This window comes from Benincasa hispida, chromosome 3 (assembly GCF_027475165.1).
Source record: "Benincasa hispida cultivar pf3 chromosome 3, pf3_genome.v1.1, whole genome shotgun sequence".
Classification (NCBI taxonomy): Eukaryota; Viridiplantae; Streptophyta; class Magnoliopsida; order Cucurbitales; family Cucurbitaceae; genus Benincasa; species Benincasa hispida.
In genome coordinates this window covers 16517509-16540326 of record NC_143480.1, presented here as the reverse complement: position 1 = coordinate 16540326, position 22818 = coordinate 16517509, and the positions used below count along the sequence as shown (strand labels likewise).

Genomic DNA, 22818 nt, shown 5'->3' with positions numbered 1-22818 from the left:
TGAGAAAGAGTCGTGCGCGTAGACGGTTTTGCAAACGGAGCCCATTTGGTGCTCAAATGGCAATCGGGCCCGGTTGGGCTGCCCCGGGGCCCAATTTTTGTGCGTGAACTTTTCGATGTGCGAAAACGCAAAAATGGACCCAGGGATTAAGAACAATGAGAAAAGCCGTGCGTGCAGTCGATTTTGCGAACGGAGCTCATTTGGTGCCCCAAATGGCTATCGGGCCCAGCGGGGCTGCCTTGGGGCCCAATTTTTGTGCACGAATTTTTCGGAGGGCGAAAACGTGAATACGGACCCAGGGGTTAAGTACGATGAGGAAAATTCCTCCATGTAGACGGTTTTGCGAATGGAACTCATTTGGTGTCCCAAATTGCTATCGGGCCCGCTGGGACTGCCTCAGGGCCCAATTTTTATGCATAAACTTTCCGTCAGGCGAAAACGCGAAAACGGTCCATGGGGTTAAGAACGGTGAGAAAAAGCCGTGCGCGTAGACGGTTTTGCGAACAGAGATCCTTTTGTGCCGGAAATGGCTATCAGGCATGGCAGGGTTGCCTCGGAGCCCAATTTTTGTCCCCGAACTTTCCGATGGGCGAAAACGCGAAAACGGACCAGGGGGTTAAGAACGATGAGAAAAAGTCGTGCATTGATGGTTTTGCGAATGAAGCTCATTTGGTGCCCCAAAGGCTATTGGGCCCGACGGGGGTGCCCCGGGGCCCAATTTTTGTGCGCGAACTTTCCAGCGGGTGAAAATGCGACAACGGACCTAGGGGTTAAGAACGATGTGAAAAAGTCGTGTGTGTAGACGATTTTGCGAACGAAGCTCATTTGGTGCCCCAAATGGCTATCGGGCCCGGCGGGGCTACCCCAGGGCCCAATTTCTGTGCGCGGACTTTCCGACGAGAAAAAATCGGACCCGGGGTTTAAGAACGTTGAGGAAAAGCCGTGCGCACAGACGATTTACCGAACGAAGCTCATTTTGTGCCCCAAATGGCTATCGGGCCCAGCGGGGCTGCCCAGGGCCCAATTTTTGCGCGAACTTTCAGCCGGCGAAAACGCAAAAACAGACCCAGGGATTAAGAACGATGAGAAAAAGTCGTGCGCACATACGGTTTTGCTAACGAAGCTCAATTGTTGCCCCAAATGTCTATTGGGCCCCGCGGGATTACCTCGTGGTCCAATATTTGTGCGCAAACTTTCAGGCGGGCGAAAAGGCAAAAACGGACCCATGTTTTAAAAACGATGAGAAAAAGCTGTGAGTGCATACGGTTTTTCAAACGGAGCTCATTTGGTGCCCCAAATGGCTATCGGGCCCGACGGGGCTGCCTAGGGGCCCAATTTTTGTGCAGCGAGAAAAAACGCGAAAACAGACGCAGGGTATAAGAACGTTGATGAAAAGTCGTGCGCGCAAACAGTTTACCAAACGGAGCTCATTTGGTGTGCCAAATGGCTATTGGTCCTAGCGGGGCTACCTCGAGGCCCAATTTTAGGGCTGAACTTTCCGGCAGGAGAAAATGCGAAAACGGAACCTAGGGTTAAGAACAATGAGAAAAAGCGTCGTGTGTACAGACGGTTTTACGAACGGAGCTCGTCTGGTGCCCCAAATGGCTATTGGGCCCGGCGAGGCTGCATCGGGGTTAAATTTTTGTGCATGAACTCTTCGACGTTCGAAAACTTGAAAATGGACCGAGAGGTTAAGAACGATGAGAAAAATTCCTGCGCGCAGACAGTTTTGCGATCGGAGCTCATTTGGTGCCCCAAATGGTTGTCGGTCCCGGTGGGGCTACCGCAAGGCCCAATTTTTGTGCGCGAACTTTCCGGCAAGCGAAAAAGTGAAAACAGGCCCAAGGGTTAAGAACGATGAGACAAAGCTGTGTGCACAGACCGTTTTGAGAACAGGGCTCAGTTGGTGCCCCAAATGGCTATCAGGCTCGGCGGGGCTGCCCGATGCCCAATTTTTGTGTGTGAACTTTCCGGCGAACGAAAGCGCGAAAACGGACCCAGGGGTTAAGAACGATCAGAAAATGTCGTGCGCGTAACGATTTTGCGAACAGAGCTCATTTGGTGTCCCAAATGGCTATCGAGCCCGATCGGGCTGCCCTGGGGTCCAATTTTTGTGCACGAACTTTCCTACGGGTGAAAACGCGAAAACAGACCCAGGGGTTAAGAACGATTAGAAAAATTCATGCATGCAGATGGTTTTGCGATCGGAGCTCATTTGTTGCCCCAAATGGCTATCAGGCCCGGCGGGGCTGTCCCGGGGCCCAATTTTTGTGCGTGAACTTTTCAGCAGGCGAAAAGCGAAAACGGACTCGGGGGTTAAGAACAATGAGAAAAATTTGTGCACGCAGACGGTTTTGCAAAAGGAGCTCATTTGGTGGCTTAAATGGCTATCGGGCTTGGCGGGGCTGCCAAGGGGCCCAATTTTTGTGCGCAAACTTTCCGGCAGGCGAAAATGTGAAAACGGACCCAGGGGTTAAGAACGATGAGAAAAGGCCATGCGCACAGACGATTTTGCGAACAGAGCTCATTTAGTGCTCCAAATGGCTATCGGGCCCGGCGAGGTTGCCCTGGGGCCTAATTTTTCTGCGCGAAGTTTCTGACGGGCGAAAACACGAAAACGAAACTCGGGGTTAAGAACGATGAGAATAAGCCGTAGGCGCAGACGATTTTGTGAACGGAGCTTATTTGGTGCCCCAAATGGTTATCAGGACTGGCGGGGCTGCCTCGGGGCCCAATTTTTTTGCACAAACTTTCCGGCGGGCGAAAACGCGAAAACGGACCCATGGGTTAAGAACGATGAGAAAAAGCCGTGTGCGGAGACGGTTTTGCGAACGGAGCTCATTTGGTGCCACCCACCTGCTCGCGCCCGTGCGCCCGTGTTTTTGTCGACACGCCCCACGCTTCCGTTGACTGTGCTAGCGAGCGTTGACCAGCCGGTCCAGACGGTCTGGACTGGTCCGTTTGACCTGGTTGAGCCAGTTTGACTGGTTCAACCTGGTTTTTTGGAGTTTTGGGCCTATTCGAGTTGATTCAAATGTGTTTGAAGGTAGATCGAGAGCGGTTTTTTGTACTACACCATATTATTATTGTAATAATTTAGTTGGTAGCTTAATTTAAGAGCCAAAACCAATCTATTTTTGGGTGTTTAATTAATTATGCATGTTTATGTATGTTTTAATTAAACTTTGACTCTTGTTGTACATATAATATGCCATATAGATTTAAAATCTCACCATAGGTTAACATGTACATGCATTTGATATATGTTATAATGTATATAGTATGCATGTTATGTTCTTTTTAATATAAAGTGTTATATTAAAGCATGATCATCAAGTATGAATGTATGTTATAGATGTATGATTCTAGGGTTATAATGGTTATAATTTTATTTTATAATTATTATAAAATAACCTAGACTTTAAAATCTATAACATAGGTAAAAGTTGCATGCTCACCTAGGTTTAAATTGGTGTAATTTATATCGACTTTTCTAAAGAGTTAGAATAGGTCGATTATTTGTTAAACAAAGAGTTATTTACTTACCCGGGGAGATCTTGTCTAAGGTTGGGGGTTCTTAAGATGACGGTTTACGGAACACCTTCTACCTGGAGATCTTACTAGCGTCTAAGTCAAGTAACCCTAGTTTTAATGAGTATGCGTGAGAGATGTGAGGTAATAAAATTTGTTTATCACCTAGACATCATAGGTTAAAATCCAGTATAAGAGTTATACATGGATCTATCACCTAGACTTAAGATATGTTTAATTTAGCCGAAATATATCTCTAAGTATTTTTTATACCCTAAATCGTTATAGAACACTTCAGCTAGAGAGAAGTAGCATACTTTTAGCTCTAGCGTCCCTAAGAGTTCACATCGTGAGGTCCATGCAGGGCTTTGGCTCGTGCTTAGGAGCGGACTCCCTTTGGAGATTGTTTGCATGGATCAATATCAAGGTGAATAGGGGAAGTAGTTCATAGTAAGTGGATGAGGGGTATGTAACAACATATCCCACGGTCTCTTCCATTAGCTCGCACCGTGGGAATCTTATAATGCGCCTACATGTCTGCCCTGGAGCGACCTTTCCCTTTAGAGGGTTGTATTATAGGATTTGGAACACCGCGAACTCCAAATCTGGATAAGCTTTCTTAGATCAGTTTTCATATTGACTTTCCACTTTCGAGAGCATGTTGATTTTGGTTTCTGAAATCCAAAAATGGAAGGTTACACCTTACAAGAATTACTAAGATGTTAGTATATTCTCAACCAAAGTAGCGATAACTAAAGTGCTATAAGAATAAAGAGTTATTCTGGGGTTAGCATCTAGTCAAGATTGTCTTGGTTCAAAAGAGGAATAATCGACTGCCCTTCGGTGGAGGTTACTCAAAACTTTTGAAATATCGTTGCAAAATATAATAATGAAGGGTACATTATTATTATTATTATTATTATTATTATTTGCTAAACTTGATGGATTGAAAAGATTAATATTTTTTTACTAAAAAGGATATGTTTATCCTTTCAGCATGAATAGCTCGATAATTCAACTCTTAGCTTCCGAGAAACTAAACGGAGATAATTATTCGGCATGGAAATCAAATCTAAACACAATACTGAGGAATGTCCTCAAGCCCCAGCCTCAAATGCTAACAGAACTGTTCGGGAAGCATACGATCGATGGGTCAAAGCCAATGAAAAGGCCCACATTTACATTCTTGCCAGCATGTCTAATGTTTTGGCAAAGTAACATGAATCCTTAGCTACAACTAAAGCGATAATAGATTCGTTAAGAGAAATGTTTCGGAAACCATCATGGTCCCTTAGACATGAAGCAATTAAGCACATTTACACGAAGCGGATGAAGGAGGGGACCTCTGTTAGAGAACATGTCCTGGACATGATGATGTACTTCAATATCACTGAAGTAAATGGCGGACCCATTGATGAGGCTAACCAGGTTAGCTTTATCTTACAATCTCTTCCGAAGAGTTTTATACCTTTTGAGACAAATGTGTCTTTAAATAAGATAGAATTTATCCTCACTACCCTTCTTAACGAGCTCCAGCGATTCCAAAACCTTACTTTAGGTAAGGGGAAAGACGTGGAAGCAAATGTTGCTACCACTAAGAAACAATTTATAAGAGGATCGTCCTCTAAAAATAAAGTTGGACCCTCTAAAGCTCAAATGAAAAAGAAGGGAAAGAGTAGGCTCCCAAGATAAATAAAAAAAAAAAAAAAAAAATGTTTCCACTGTAACCAAAACGGGCATTAGAAGAGAAATTGCCCGAAGTACCTTGCAGAGAAGAAAGCTGAGAAAATGGCACAAGGTAAATATGATTTACTGGTCGTTGAAACATGTTAGTGGAATATGATACTTCAACTTGGATACTAGATTCAGGAGCCACTAATCATATTTGTTTCTGGTTTTAGGAAACTAGTTCTTGGAAAAAGCTTGATGAATGTGAGATAACCCTCAGATTTGGACCATGAGAGGTTGTCTCAACTGAAGCAATGGGAGATCTGAAATTTTTTTTTTTTGAAGATAGATATCTAGTACTTAAAAATGTTTTGTATGCACCTCTTATGAAGAGGAATTTGATATCTATCGCTTGTATTATAGAACAATCATATACAATATCTTTTAATATAAATGAAGAGTTCATTTTTTGTAAAGGTATTCAAATTTGTTCTGCTACATTTGAAGACAATTTATATAAGTTAAGACTAACTAGAGCAAATTTTGTTTTAAATACTGAAATGTTTAGAACATTAGAAACTCAAAATAAAAAACAAAAGGTTTCTTCCAACACCTATCTATGGAACCTAAGACTTGGTCACATAAATCTCAATAGGATTGGGAGATTGGTCAATAGTGGACTTTTAAGTCAGTTAGAAGATAACTCTTTACCTCCATGTGAATCCTGTCTTGAAGGAAAGATGGCTAAGAGATCTTTTACTGGAAAATGTCTCAGAGCCAAAGTACCCTTAGAGCTCGTACATTCGGACCTTTGTGGACCAATGAATATCAAAGCTTGAGGTGGGCATGAATATTTCATCCGTTTTATTGATGATTGTTCAAGGTATGGTCATGTTTACCTGCTTCATCTCAAGTCTGATTCTCTTGAAAAGTTTAAAAAATGTAAGGCTGAAGTTGAGAATGAATTAGGTAAAAAAAATAAAGACACTTCGATCAGATCGAGGTGGAAAGTATATGGATATACGATTCCAAGACTATTTGATAGAAAACGGGATCTAGTCAGAACTTTCTGCACCTAGTACGCCTCAGCAGAATGGTGTATCAGAAAGAAGAAATCAAACCTTATTAGATATCGTTTGCTCTATGATGAGCTATGCTCAATTGATTCCTTTTGGGGATATGCACTTGAATCTACTGTCCATATTTTGAACAATGTTCCCTCTAAAAGTGTTTCAGAAATACCTTATAAGCTATGGAAAGGGCGTAAAAGTAGTTTACGTCACTTTAGAATTTGGGATTGTCCAACACATGTGTTGGTAATAAATCTCAAGAAATTAGAACATCGTTCAAAGTTATGCTTATTTGTAGGTTATCCAAAGGAAACAAGGGGGACTGTTTTATCATCCTCAAGAAAACAAGGTATTGGTATCAACAAATGCCACATTCCTAGAGGAAGAACACATTAGAAATCATCAACCAAGTAGTAAAATAGTGTTGAAAGAAATTTCAAAAGACGTTACAGATAGAGCTAGTTCATCTACTAAAGTAGTAGATAAAACTAGTACATCTGGTCAGTCACATCATTCTCAAGAGTTGAGAATGCCTCGACGTAGTGGGAGGGTTGTTCATCAGCCTGACCGTTACTTGGATTTAACAGAAACACAAGTCGTCATACCTGATGACGGCATAGAGGATCCATCGACCTATAAACAGGTGATGAAAGATGTGGACCATGATCAGTGGCTCAAAGCCATGAACCTCGAAATGGAGTCTATGTACTTCAATTCTGTCTGGAAACTTATAGATCAACCAAATGATGTAAAACCAATTGGTTCTAAGTGGATCTACAAGAGAAAACGAGACCAAGCAGGTAAAGTACAGACTTTTAAGGCTCGACTTGTGGCAAAGGGTTATACCTAGAGAGAGGGAGTGGACTATGAAGAAACTTTCTCTCCCGCTGTCATGCTTAAGTCGATTAGAATACTCTTATCCATTGCCACCTTTTATGACTACGAAATTTGGTAGATGGATGTCAAGACAACCTTTTTAAACGGCAATCTTGAAGAGAGTATCTATATGGCTCAACCAGAGGGGTTTATTGCACAGGGTCAAGAACAAAAGGTTTGTAAGCTTCAAAAATCCATTTATGGGTTGAAACAAGCTTCTAGATCCTGGAATATAAGGTTTGATATTGTGATCAAATCTTATGGCTTTGAACAAAATGTTGACGAGTCTTGTGTTTACAAGAAGATCGTCAATTCTACTATAGCATTCTTAGGATATCTTACCGACGTCAAACAATGGCTAGATACACAATTCCAAATGAAAGATTTAGGAAATACGCAATATATTCTTAGGATCCAAATTGTTCGAAATCGCAAAAATAGGACACTAGCCATATCTCAAGCATCTTATATAGACAAAATGTTGTCTAGATATAAAATGTAGAATTCCAAAAAGGGTTTGTTTCCTTCCAGACATGGAATTCATCTGTCAAAAGGACAATATCCTAAGACACATCAAGAAGTTGAGGATATGAGAAATATTCCCTATGCCTCCGCAGTTGAAAGCCTGATGTATGCAATGTTATGTATTAAACTTGACATATGCTACTCAGTAAGGACCGTCGGTAGATACCAATCTAATCCTGGACGTGATCATTGAACTGCCGTTAAGAACATCTTAAAGTATTTCAGGAGAACTAGGGACTACATGCTCGTGTATAGTGCTAAGGATATGATCCTTACTGTTATACTGACTCTGATTTCCAAACTGATAAAGATGCTAGAAAGTCTACATCTGAATCAGTGTTCACTCTTAACGGAGGAACACTAGTGTGGAGAAGCGTCAAACAGACCTGTATAACTGACTCCACAGTGGAAGTTGAATACAGAGCTGCTTGTGAAGCAGCAAAAGAAGCAGTATGGCTGAGGAAATTCTTGACAGATTTGGAAGTTGTTCCAAATATGCATCTACCCATCACCTTGTATTGTGACAACAGCGGTGCAGTTGCAAATTCAAAAGAACCTCGAAGCCATAAACGAGGAAAGCACATCGAACGCAAGTACCACCTTATCCGGGAAATCGTACACTATGGTGACGTTGTAATGACCCAGATACCTTTTGAGCAAAACATTGCTGATCCTTTTACAAAATCCCTCACGGCTAAAGTTTTTTAGGGTCACCTACAGAGTTTAGGTCTACGATGTTTCTAAACTAGACAAGTGGGAGATTATGTTGGGCGTGAATGCCCTAGTTTATTGTATTCATATGTTTATTGTACTCATATGTAATATTAATTTCTCACAGTTAAATTCAGCATCGTTTGATCCTACTAGGAGTTTTAGTCCAAGTGGGAGTTTGTTGGATTTTATGTCCTGAAACTCGTAGTTTGTAATATCATATTCTTGTTCAATAAAGTTGTTATTGAAAATCTTTAGTAAATTTAAATTCTATATTCATGAATCCAATAAACTAAGGTTCCGAGGCTATTAAGTTTAAGTTTGAACTTTATGTAGTGACATAAATGTGCATCAAGTTCAAATATATAGCCAAAATGGTCTATAGTATATGAATAAGGTTGGGCGCCTTATTCTGGGGACACTATGGATGCGGCCCATTTTGTAGTTAGTACAAACGATGTGATCCTAAACTGTTCATGTGGAGACATGAAAATGGGGGCATCCTATGTAAAGAGTTTACATAAGACTGAACCATGAAATAGTCACTTTTTACGTTCTAAATGCCGTTTAATGTATAAAACTGACTTGTTAATTGATGACCTAGGTAACTTAATCTTAATCCTGAGCTAACTATTAACTCCTATTCACTCGGAATTATCCTTAGATCTGCATAGGTGAGGGCAGCTCATTATCGCTGGCCCAATAAGCCTCCCATTTCAGGGGTAAGATCAGGTGGATAGCTGGGAACATAGGGTGCAAGACGGAATTCACTTCTACCCGTTATAGAGATAGTAGATAGGTTGTTCCCTTTAGTACTGAATCCAGGTCTTGAACAAGGGGTCCCACCTCTCATTGGTCCGAGAGGAGTTCAATTTATAGGTTGGACCTTAAACCAATTGTTCATTAGAGGATCGGTGGAACTTAAGGAATAAGATGTAGTCTTGGGGGTAAAACGGTTTTTATGACCCAGTCGAGATTACGAACAACCTGTGAAGTATTATCTTACTAATCATGGTTATATCATATGGACACAAATATATCTATAGTGAGGGGAGTGCAACTACAAGACTATAGTGGAATGACCCGTGAGTTAACGAATGTTGATTAACTCCATCTAAAGAGTTTAGCCAGCTAATCTCGGATCATTGGAGCCCATGATCTATAAGTCCATTAGGTTCCCCTACTAGCTCATATGGAATAAACTTAGAACAGTATGATAGAATAATTCGAATTGTTCGAATTAGGTGAAGAGAGAGAAACCGACAAGTATATGTGATATAGTGGTCAGTTTTTCAGTTTAGAGGAACATCTTTAAATGTTTAAATGTGATTTAAATATCAATAATATGAATACATTCATATTCGGAAGCTCGGAAATAATGTAAATGGTCAAAATGTAAAAAGTCAAAGAGTTGACTTTTGACTATGAAAAGTCAAACTTTGACCGACCTTATATTCAAATGTGATTTGAATTTCGAGAAAATGAATGTGGATTCATGCTTGGGAGGTCAAAATTAGTCAACACGAAAAATATCATAAAAAGTCAAAATGTTGACTTTTCGGTTAAAGTTTGACTTTGACCAAATGACTATTTTGCCATTTGTCTAAAGCGGTGGGAAAATCCAAATTTTTGTTGGATAATTCTACTAACAAAATAGTGGGCTAGGTGTTGGCTAATAGTGGAGACATTAAGCCCACTTAGATAGTGGATTCTCGGTGTTGGGTTTTTATGAAGTTATTTCATGCAATTTTGCATGGCCCTTTTCTATAAATATGGGCTTGTCATTTTGGATTAAAAACTTTTGGACATTTTGCAAAAATTAATTTTTAAAAATTGGGTTGAAAAAATCCAAACCCAACCCAAATTTCACTCTTCTATTTTCATCTCTTTCTCTCTCTCGAGTTCTTCATCCATCGGGTCCCACCATGCGGTTCTGAGTCCAGAGGATAGTAGGTCAGCTCTAGTGAATGTCCGATTCGTGTTGAGCGAAGATAGACGAGTTTCGGGAGCTTCAAAGGTAATGTTTCTAAAAAAACCCTAATTAACTAATTTAGGGTTTTTATCTTTAATTTATGCAATTAGAGTAAAAGTGATCCTCAATTCCGCTGCGCATGCCTACTTTTCCATCAGATCTAAGACTCAAGCTCTCAAGTGCTGAAGATCGAAGCTTCTCAAGCTTTGAAGACTAAAGTTCTCAAATTCTGAAGAGCTGAAGATCTGAACTATTTGAAGCTTTGAAGATTAGAAGATTTCAACAAACTGGCCGTATCTTCACAACCTACAAGCTGAAGACTCAATCTCCTCAAATCCAAGGGCCAAGTCCAAGTCCACCTGTGAACTCTATAAATAGAGAAGCTCTCCTTATTTGGAAGGGTAAGAAATTCTATATTCTAGAGGGCTTAGAGAGAATTTTCCCAACAACCTGGAGACTCTCTAAATCCTAAAGCTGATCATACCTGAAGACTGAAGTCCTTCGGAGATATAAGCATTCTTCCAAGACTTCAACTCCAAGATCATCATGCGCTTCGCTTCCCCAAATCAAGCATACGCATTCGACTAAGAGAGAATCAGAGGATCAAGTACTAGAGATGAACCACATCGCATCAAATCAACATCAACATCAACACCAACTCAAGTTCAACTCCACAAAACAAGTTTCTCCGGAAGCCTCATGCGAATACTAATCCTCCAAGAAGATCATCAAGCCCAAAGGCCGATCATCCAAAAAGATCATCAAGTCCAAAAGACGATCATCCAATAAGATCAACAAGCCCAAAGGCCGATCATTCAAGAAGATCAACAAGCCCAAAGTTGATCATCCAAGAAGATCAACAAGCCCGAAGGCCGATCATTTAAGAAGATCAACCAACTTAAAGACTATAGTTTATTTTGAAAGCATCAAAATATTATGTATTAGAGATTGTACTCACTTTCCACAAAATTAATACAAATACAAAGTTCAAGTTCCACGAAATAAATTTTTCTTGAAATCTCGTGCAAACAAATTGGCACGCCCGGTGGGACCTCTCTACCTCTCATCTCTCTTTTGTCATTCAAATCAACAAATCCATATATGGCACTAAAGAAAGTTGCATCCAAAGCTACCATCGCAAGCGACACTTACATAAGCTTTGTCATCACGAAGAAAAACTGGGAACAACTGATGGAATCTCCTAAAGGCAGTATCGTCATCAAAGAAAATCCCTTGTTCGACAACTATGCTTCTACTACTTATTCATTAGATAAAGAATCGCACTTTGATGTAGTGTCTGTCATGGTGACTAGCGTAGCGGTTGAGTCGGCCATGGCAGAGATGGAGAGAGATAAATCTCTTCATGAGAGTTGTAGAAGAGCGAGATCATGAAATCGCTACTTTAAGAGGTCAAATACAAGGTCGAGAAACTACTGAGTCGAGTCAATCTCCAGCTACAAAAGTCAATGATAAAGGAAAGACTGTCTTGCAGGAAAGTCAGCCACCACAATCCACCTCTGTTGCCTCCTTGTCAGTTCAATAGCTCTAGGATATGATCACAAACTCCATAAGAGCTCAGTAAGGAGGACCGTTGCAAACTTATTTTTTGTACTCCAAGTCATACACCAAGAGAATCGACAACCTAAGAATGCCAGCTGGGTATCAACCTCCAAAGTTCCAATAGTTTGATGGAAAGGGTAATCCAAAACAACATGTTGCTCACTTCATTGAAACTTACGAAAATGCAGGAACCAGAGGAGACTAGCTAGTCAAGCAATTCATCTGTACCTTGAAAGGAAACGTTTTCGATTGGTATACTGATCTAAAGCCAGAAGTGATTGACAGCTGGGAACAGTTGGAGAGAGAGTTCCTCAATCGCTTCTGCAGCATAAGGCGCATCGTTAGCATGATAGAGCTAATGAATACAAAACAACGAAAAGAAGAGTCAATCATCGACTACATCAAATGATGGAGAGCTCTGAGTCTAGAATGCAAAGATAGACTCACTGAATTATCTACAGTGGAGATATGCACCCAAGGCATGCACTGGGAAGTTCTCTACATCCTGCAAGGGATAAAGTCTCGTATATTTGAAGAGTGGGCAACACGCGCTCAGAATATGGAGCTGAGCATCGCCAATAGGGGAACTAAAGTTTTTCTAGTCCCTAAAGGGAGAAAATACAAGAATGAAGCCAAGAACACTGAAAAGATCGTGGATAGTGTCATAAGAGAATCTATAGTCATTCAGATGACCCCGCTGAAACTTTCCTCCAAAGGAAAAGAAACAAAGTCTAAAAGAAAGCATGATGACGACCAGATGCATCGCCCAGCTCTCAAAGAAAGACATGAGAAGGTTTATCCATTCTCGGACTCTGATGTTGCCGACATGTTGGAGAAATTATTAGAGAAACAACTTATTCAACTACAAGAATGCAAGTGACCGGAACAAGCAAGAAAAGTAGATGATCCTAACTACTGTAAATATCATCGAGTCGTTAGTCACCCAGTTGAAAAGTGCTTCATGCTGAAGGTGTTGATTCTAAAGTTGGCTCGTGAAAAGAAGATTGAGCTAGAGCTTAATGAAATAGCTCAAACAAATCACGTGGCAGTAGCGATGATTTCAAGTGTCCCAACACCGTCTGCGTCTCATGACCAAAGAGAAAGCTTCATCTAGTTTGGGACTTTTGAGCCTATAGTCGTTCGGCTCCAACAAGAAATTCTAACAACAAATTTACGAAGCAAAGATGATCCTGTTGAAGATGACAATGAAGGGTGAAGACAGCCAAATTCCACCCAATGACTCATCGAAAAAGAAGACAGCCAAATTCCACCCAAAACGAGTCGCGCTCCTATCGAAACTATAGAAGAAGGAACAAGGTTCATAAAAAGAAAGGGGAAAATGAGGCATGGAAGCCTAAGCTTGCTAAGGAAGAAGACGAAGACTTTCCTCAACTTCGATGGCCGGTAGCTTTGGCAGAATTTCTCCCAAAAAATTTTCTCAATAATCATCTAGATGAAGTATCAGAAGTTATTGCATGTCACGCCGTCAACATAATGGAAGTCGACAACAATCATATAACTACTGAAGAAATTGATGACTCAAAAGAAAGGGAGAAAAGAGTTTTTGTCTTCAATCGTATCAAGCCTTCAACTACTCGAACTTTAGTCTTTCAAAGATTGAGTATGGCCACGATAAAAGAAGGAAACCAATGTCCAATGACTACTTTTACTCGAACTTCAGCTTTCAGAAGACTAAGTATAAATACATAAAAAAAAAAGATCAACCTTCAACATTTGCTTTTGATCATCTCAAGATAACAAGCGATCAACATAAAGAAAGGATGAAAATCTTGAAGGCAACATCATTTCATGAAGAAAAAATGGCGAGAAGATTCACAGTCGTGTCCCTTCACGCATGAAGATGAAGTTGTTTATTGATATAAATACAGAAGGTTCCTTGATGGTGCAGCCAAAACCCATCATATTGATGAATCCTACAAATGAAGAGGATAATTAAAGCCATGATGAAATTAGAGCTTTTGAAATTTAAATGTAGAAGCTCCTAATCACAAGAGCCTAAACTGCATGGTGCTCCTGGCCCGCATGAGCTTAAAAGGTGAACAAAAAAAAAAATTCGAACTACATCATGACTTGATCCCTTTCTTCAAGGGTACGTAGGCAACTTAAAGAAATTTAGGTTCAATCCATAAAAAAAGTACCACAATCACCCTACATATGGTGCTACACAACAGATTGAAGATGTTCATCCCTGTTGAGGGCAACACAATAAATTGAAGATGTTTATCCCTTTAAGGAGCTAACACAGTAAATAAAAAGCACACACTTGGAATGGCGCTTCACTTCCTCTTCAAAGTCAAGTTTGGAGTCTTCAACACTTCCTCTTTGAAGATAAATTGGGATGTTTCATTTCTTCCTCTTCAAAGTTCAAGTTTGGTGCGACTTCCCCGTTTCCCTAAAAAATATTATTCCCTACAGCTTCGCTCCTTCTCTAAAAGTTGTTGCAATTTTGCCTCTTCTACAAAGATGTTGGCACTGCTGCTTCCCCATCTCCAAGTTTGAAGATCAAACTGCTGCTTTGATTGCACTGCTGCTTCCCTATCTCCAAGTTCAAGGGTTGCACTATTGCTTTTACAACTCTAACTTCGATGGTTGCATTGATGCCTTTCAATGGTTGCACTATTGCTTCTTCGTCTCCAAGTTCAAGGATTGGATTGCATGCCCCTCCGTTTTCAAGTTCAAAGGCTCCATCGATTTTCCTCCATCTTCAAGTTTAGAGGCTCCATCGATGCTCCTCCATCTTCAAGTTTAGAGGCTCCATCGATGCTCCTCCATCTTCACAAGTCGAGTGTGGCTTCTCTCCGTCTTCACAGGTCGAGTGCAGCTTCTCTCCATCTTCATAGGTCGAATGCGGCTTCTCTCCATCTTCACAGGTCGAGTGCGGCTTCTCTCCATCTTCACAGGTCGAGTGCGGCTTCTCTCCATCTTCACAGGTTGAGTGCGGCATCGCTCCATCTTCATAGGTCCAGTGCAGCATCACTCCATCTTCACAGGTCCAGTGCGGTTTTGCTCCATCTTCACAGGTCCAGTGCGGCTTCACTCCATCTTCATAGGTCCAGTGCGGCTTCGCTCCATCTTCACAGGTCCAGTGCAGCTCCGCTCCATCTTCACAGGTCAAGTGTGGCTCCGTTCCATCTTCACAGGTCAAGTGTGGCTCCACTCCATCTTCATAAGTCAAGTGCGACTCCGTTCCATCTTCACAAGTCAAATGCGGCTCTGCTCCATCTTCACAAGTCAAGTGCGGCTTCGCTCCATCTTCACAAGTCAAATGTGGCTTCGCTCAATCTTCACAAGAAGTGTGGCTTTGCTTCATCCTCAAAATTCAAGTGTGTTCACTTTATCCTCAAAATTCAAGTGTGGCTTCACTCAAGTTTGGTACACTCCACCTTTAAAGTCTAGTGTATTTGGTTTCAATTTCTTGAAAATTGCTCATCTTCAAGCTTGGTTCGATGTTGCCACCTCATTTACTTCACCACTCTAATAGGGTAACTCCTGTACTAAAAAAATGGTGGGGGCAAGTTGTTAAAAAATGGTGAATCAAAAAGATTAAGGGAAAAAAAAAAAAAAAAAAAGAGGGCGGAATTGCAAAAAAAAAAATGTTAAGAGTCAATTCATTGTCTAAGTTTGACTCGTTTCTAAAAGAGAAGAGGAAAAAAAATGAAAAGAAAACCGAAAAGAAAAAATAAAAGGAAAAAAAAAGTAAAAGATAAGAAGAAAATTAAAAAAAAAAAATGAAAAGAATAAGATGAAATTAAAAAAAAATAAAGAAATAAAATAAAAGAAAATGAGAAAAAAATAAAAGAAAATTAAAAAAATAACTGGAAAGAAAACTGGAAAGAAAGAAAACAAGAAAAAAAGGAAAAGAAGTTAGTTAAAAAAAAGAAGAAGAAAGAGATCGTAAAGGAAAGAAAAAATAAAAACAAATTAGAAAAAAATTAGGGAAAGAAAACAAGAAAAAAAAAAGGAAAAGAAGATAGTTAAAGAAGAAGAAGAAGAAAGAAAGAAAGAAAAGAAAAGAAAGGGAGATCGTAAAGGAAAGAAAAAAAATGAAAAAAAATTAAGAAAAAAATTAGTGAAAGAAAACAGAGGAATAAAAGGAAAAGAAGAAGAAAGCCCTAATTTTCCTCTCTCTCCCTCTTTCTCACTTGCAGTCGCCCTCCCCTAAAGTTTCTCTCAGCCTTCAATCTCTACCCATTCTCTTTGTCGACAACCACCCATCAAACATAGAGGTGAGCGGTGGCAGATGACCCACTTCCAAAGACGGCAATGTGGGAAGCGTTCAAAGATCGCAGCAACATCGCAACCAAAAAAGAGGACAACAACATCACCCCTTTCGACGGCCTCTACCATACGACAGCGATGATGCAGACAGCGACATTACTTAGTCATCCCCACTCGTTTCAACGATATAAAAATGAAAAGGATTGAGGAATTATAAACAATGATTGGTCATCTCCGCTGGATGCCGCTCATTGAAGTAGTAAAGATATCGTAATATACAGTCCATGATGGCCATATACATGCCAGCGACCATGGAAACTGCTTCTTTGCATGCAGAAATAGCAAGAGTGGTAATACAAAGAAGATTATTTTTAGACTATCGATCCAAAAACTCCAATTCAAGATCAACTTCATTCTTCCTTATCAAATGAAGCCATTGGAAGGCTGGGGAGCTATGGAAATCAAAGAAGATGTTTAAAAAAAAAAAAAAGCAGAAAGGTGACATGAAAGAGAGTTGAACACCACACCGAGATGATGAAAATGATGTGTGTTGCCTAGTATATATAGCTAAATTTTGACGGGATTCTCTCATAATCTATTGAAATTTCATAAGATTATGTTATCAAAACTGAATTCAAAATGTTGGATGGTTAGTTTGGAATTTTGATTTTTAGCTAAAATTGGTTGAGATGAAAAGAAAATCCAATGGATTGTTAGCCCAAATTCATATCAAAGGGGGATTGTTGTTCAGTCAAAAAATCAATTGAATCCAAATTCAAGATCTTTGTAGTATAAGAACTTTATCTTGAAACAAATTTCCACCATATTCAACTAAAAAGGTACAAAGTAAAATCCAAATTTATCCAAAACTTAGTCTAAATTTCAGGCAAAATCCAAAGCTATCCAAATTTCATATGAAAATTTAGATTAATATTGGAATTAAGCTAAAATTTGGAGTCATTCTTCTATTCTTATCCAAACCAAATTTTGGACTTCAATTTCACTTCAAATCATAAAATTTGGACATATTCCAAATTTTTATCTCAATCCAAAGTTCATTTGAGATTCAATTATACCCCAATGTCAAAACTTAGGCATAATTTAAGTGTTTCCTCAAATCAAAATGTGGGTGCACTCCAAGGTTCATCAAATCAAAGTAGAAGTAAAGAGAAAGACAAAGTCGAATTTTACTTCAAATTGAATATATTCTTAAAAAAAAAGATTGGTAAAATTTGGAATACTACTCAAAATTCAATTTGATATTAAGGTGGAGCATAAATTCTACTTTAGTTTAAATTAATAAATTCTACTTTAGTTCAAATTAGAGTTTACTTGGGAACAAGAAAGTCAATGACTAAAATTCATTTTTTTTATTTATTTGACGAAGAGTGTGTCAAGCAAACAAAATTGCAAATAAAAAATTTGAGCTAAGTTCTCATATTTTGATCATGATGATACATCAAATTAAAAAAGTCAAAATCATACTTTGATTTCAAATTACATTTTTCGAGATTCATCCACCCATATATGTGCATAAATCTCGAAAGGAGCATGAACGAGAAATTTTGGACCAATCACAAACTGCCATGTCATTCACTAAATTAATGACGAAATTTCAAAACATCAAATTTGGGACCGACTAGGAGATGTCATGTGTCCCAAATTGAAGTTGAGGACAAATTTCAAGAACGCCATGTGGTTTCATCATGACCGTTGAATCAGATAAAATTAATTTGACCCAATTTGATTTAATTATTTGTGTTAAAATTCAACTAAACCCAAAAATAAGTTGAATTTGACCCGAATGTCAAATCAGATCCAAATCCAATTAATTGAGCCCAAAGGCCAAGCTCAATTTGGGCCCAACCTAGGTAAGACCCATAAGAAACCTCAATAAATAGAGGTCCTACCTCTTCATTTAGGGGAGGAATTGAGATCCTACTTCTTCATTTAGAGAGGAATTGAAGGCAAAAACTCTCTAAAGATCTGAAGTCTGAAGCTTCAAGGATTTGAAGAACATAATCCCTCCAAAGTTTTGAAGATCAGAAGACACTAAAGCTCTGAAGATCAGAAGACATATCAAAGCTCTTAAGATCAGAAGACACTAAAGCTCTGAAGACCATAAGATATATTAAAGCTTTGAAGATTTAAGCTCCCAACATCTAAGACTTAAGCTCGCTCTCAAGTACTAAAGATCAAAGCTTCAACAAACTGAACATATCTTCACAACCTACAAGTTGAAGACTTAATCTCCTCAAACCCAAGGGCCAAGCACAAACGTGAACTCTATAAGTAGAGAAGCTCACAAACCCAAGGGCCAAGCCCAAGCTCACCTGTGAAGTTTATAACTAGAGAAGCTCTCCTCATTCTGACTTGTTGACCTAACCCTTTTCTTTCTTGCAACATGGCATCCTTTGCAACGTTTTGCAAACTCCTTCCTTTGTTAAGCTCTATCATCCCACTTTTCGAGATCTTTCATTGGCTCTTTTCATTCAATAAAAAATTGCAATTGACTTTGATTCCCGCCCTTTAATCGTACTTTAATCTAAGCTATTACTTCAGAGTAAGGCACGAGACGAAAGGATTTGAAAATGTCGTGAAGCTTCTGCTCGTGAGGTCTCGACAGGCTTCGGTGAGGTTCCTCTTTTAGGTTTGTGTCGCTTTTCTTTTTTGGGGGCGAGTGCCATAACCTATTTAGTTTATACCTACGAAAGGTCGTTCCTAGTGCACCATTTATCCAAAACCTCAACTATAAACGAGGACTCCTTTACTTGCTCCAAAATACATGTGGTATTTATTTTTTCATTTAAGCATTTCTCAAGTATTTCTAATGGGATTACATTACTAATTGAGTACTCCCTGAGGTTTTCACCTCCATTCTTTTGGATGAACTCATTGAGAATTTTCAGTGGAGGACCCATTCCTTTAAAGACTTCGCTATAAAGTTGAAGCACCTAGCATGTCATCACAAGAACCACAAGCTAAAACCACTGGTGAGGAATAATATGCTCCAGAAGACTCCTGACTCCTGAAGCTGACCACACCTGAACCACACTGAAGACTGAAGTTCTTCGAAGATACAAGCATTATTCCAAGACTTCAACTCCAAGATCACCACGTGTTTCGTTTCCTCAAATCAAGCGTACGCATACAACTGAGAGGGAATCAGATGATTAGAGATCGAACCACATCGCATCAGCATCAAATCAATATCAACATCAACACCACCTCAAGTTCAACTCCACAACTCCACGAAACGAGTTTCGAACATTAATCCTCCAAAAAGATCAACAAACTCAAAGGCCGATTATCATCCAAGAAGATCAACAAGACTGATCATCCAAGAAGATCAACCAGCTTAAAGACTATAGTTTATTTTAAAAGTATCAAAATATTATGTATTAGAGATTGTAATTACTTTCCACAAAATTAATATAAATACAAAATTCAAGTTCCACAAAATAAATTTCTCTTGAAATCTCATGCAAATAAATATAAACAACTACTTGAGTCAATCTCCAGCTTCCATTGAATACAGGCAGAGAGTTTATTTACAGTACAAACAATTGATGAAATCCAAAGGCACAATAATGGAGAAGAAGAAGAAGACGACTTACAGCAGCAAGAAACAGAATACCATGGGATTCATAACTCAACGGAGCCAAATCGGAGGTGCCCTGAAAATTTGTGCAGGAGCTTGCACAATCGTCCTTTCCTGAAGGTCAAATACATGAGTACTAAAGCCATAGCCAAGATCAGAATTTAGTTCATCAGAAAAATATATGCAATTCTCTTTAAATCCTTCAAAATCAGCTGCTGAAACCGAAAAACAATTGTGCCCTAAAACAAACGCTTGATTTCCCAAATTCTTAACCTCCACCCATCTTGATCTTCCCCTGATTTCTTGTTCCAGCTTCACCACTTTGAAATCAACCACACTTGGAAGCGATTCACCAAAGAAATATATTAACTCTGGATTCTTCTTACTCTCCAAAAACCGATCCACCACATAAATTTCTCCCCCACATTCAACCAAATGTTTCTGGTTACTGAAAATGCCCAATTCAGGAGAAATTTGTACCAATTTCATCGATGAATCAATCAAGAAAACTGTTCCCTGTCTATTGACGGTATAAATTTCTCCTTTGTAGACAATCAGATCATCGAATTGAAAATTAGGGTTCCCAATCAGCGTCCAGTTGTTATCCCCAAATTTAGTAAACCCTAATTTTCCGTCTACACGAACTGCTACAATAATGGAGTTCTTCTTCACATCGATCCAGGCAGAATCAGGGAAGATTACAACCTTATTTATGAGAACAATACCACCAATAGTGGATCTAAGTATATATGATTTAGCTACTTCATGAATACGAAAATCCAGCAGGTTGACTTCCTTCTGAAACACTCGATTCTTGGATTTAACCCAGTCTGTACAAAGCGGGCTTAGAAATCGCATTTTACCGAGCTTTGTGGTCTCGATCTTCGCCAACCAGCCCTCGGAAGCACGAGAAGCAGAAGGGGAAGTTGAAATTTGATGATGATGGAGGGGACTGATAGCATAGATTATTCTTCGGATAACTAAAACGTCTTCGAATCGATGATCGGCGGGGTGGGGGAGACGGAGAGGTGAAAGAAGAGAAATGGCGTTCAATTGGGGAAGAGAAGCACGCCATGAACGGCATACACTGCGATATCGGACGATGTCGATGTAATTATCAAGGCGTTTTCCGATGAGCGGCCAGAGTTGAGGAGGCAGATCGGACCACCGTACCCGAGATTTCTCCATCGACTTAATTGCTTGGAGACGAAGGAATTAAAGGATGAAGATTACGGTTCAAACTGAATACTTTGGACCTTATTAAATTTTGGTATCCGTATACGGTATACTTGCTTTCAATACATTTTAAATTTAGTTGATTTATTGGTTAAATAATACTAATAATTTTCATGAAGAAATTATTAAAAAAATTGTTTCAAATGACTAATTTGAATAATAAAATATCATCTTCTATCAAAATATTGACAGACTACTTATCTAGTCACAATCATCTCGAGAGATTGGGTTTTATTGTAATTAAAATGTGGAGTGAGGAAATTGAACTTTGATCTCGAGATCAATAGTACAAATACTATGTCTATTGAGCTATGTTTATGATAGCAAAAAATAAATACAAAAAAGTGATTTTGTATAATTAATGATAGTAAATAGTCGTCATAAATTAGTGACACCTAAAAAGTATCAAATATTTAAAAATGCAAAAAAAAAAATTATTCTTTTTTTTGTTGAAATTTTTTTATGAGCCCACATCTTCGTTAATGGATGGATTTGATTTCTGTTATTTAAATTAATAAATAGGAGCTAAATAATTATACATTTCAAAAGAATATGAACTATAAATATTAATAACCATACTAATTCTAATTTAATGAGGAAATAAATTAGAATTACGTTGATCGTATTAATGGTCTCCAACATCAAATAGAAATTACTCGGTTTTTGTCATCCCATTAGAGAAAATTCTTCCTATACCTATAAAAGGAGGAGAAACTAAAGAGATCAAACATAAGAAAAAAACATGATTTATCTAGAGTTGAAGATCATTTACCCAATATTTTAACTTTCCAATGGATTTAGGTACGCTTCTACTTTTAATGTTTAGTTCTCTTGGATTCAATATGGGAAATAAATTAGTGGATTTAAGTTTATGAATTTAGAATTCTTTAATACTTCCATCATTTTCCATCTAAAACACGTCTCTTGGCATTTATGACACTTTTTTTCTCTCTTCCCACTTAATTGGGCTAATACCCTCGTGTCATGGAAAACCATTTTTATTGTAGTGGTAATAGAGACTACATTTAAAATTTATTGAATACATAGATATTGGAGTTAAACAAGTCTCAATATATAGGAACCAAAATGAAATCTTCGTTTATTATTATTTTTTATATATATTTTAAACCAGCTTGATGAGAATTGATGTGGTGTAAGTTTTCTACTTAAAATTGTGGGCTAAAATCATATAGCATTGAAAGAAAAAAATGAACAAAAGTTGAAGATTTTTTTTTTTTTTTTTTTTGAAAAAAAAAGACCAAAGTGGTGAAAGCAAATAGAGATGTTTGGGGAGCAGGGGCGCGCGATGACTTCTCCATCCCCACTCTCGTTTCATTTTCTACATCCGTGAAATTATGCATTTCATTTTTTTTACGCAGAAAGGGAATCCTCACACATTTCATTTTTTTGGGAGTAGGGGCGCGCGATGGCTTCTTTGGTTATATTCTTTGTCCTTTTTGCTTCAATTTAATCCAAATTTTTTGTAATGACTCTAAAATGCTCTCGGTACTATTTTACCTATAAAATTGACCTATTATGTAAATTGATAGTATAAAATTAAGAGAGTTATGTACTAAAATATAGTTCTTTTCAAGACCTATCACTAAGAAATCAACTCTTGGGTTAGGAATATAAATCACTATAAGAAATTGAGAGAAAATTGACTCAGTGTTCAAAAACCAACAATCAAAACCAAAATTGTTACCAAATGGGACTTTAAATAACTATTGAAAAGTTTTAATTAAATTATTAAATTTCTCACTATACTTTTTTTATATGATTAATTTCACATGTATAATTAGATTTTAAGAGAAATTACTCAAATTTCT

General features: G+C 38.6%; 1 protein-coding gene across 2 annotated transcripts in view; it reads right to left on the bottom strand.

Annotated features, from left to right (window-relative positions):
* Positions 1 to 21167, bottom strand: part of LOC120073219 (putative F-box protein At1g65770) — a 33359-nt gene extending 12192 nt beyond the window's left edge. Inside the window, exons 1-2 of one of the 2 annotated variants that reach the window (XM_039025934.2) lie at positions 19770 to 21167; positions 18924 to 19306 (exon numbers count right to left, since the gene is read on the bottom strand). In XM_039025934.2, coding sequence (XP_038881862.1) covers positions 19805 to 20941 — 1137 coding nt within the window. In that variant the 5' untranslated portion in view covers positions 20942 to 21167 and the 3' untranslated portion in view covers positions 18924 to 19306; positions 19770 to 19804. Of the gene's footprint in view, positions 1 to 18923; positions 19307 to 19769 lie in introns of those variants that run through there. The other variant, XM_090312176.1, reaches the window with a different exon arrangement.
* Positions 21168 to 22818: the final 1651 nt, after the last annotated feature.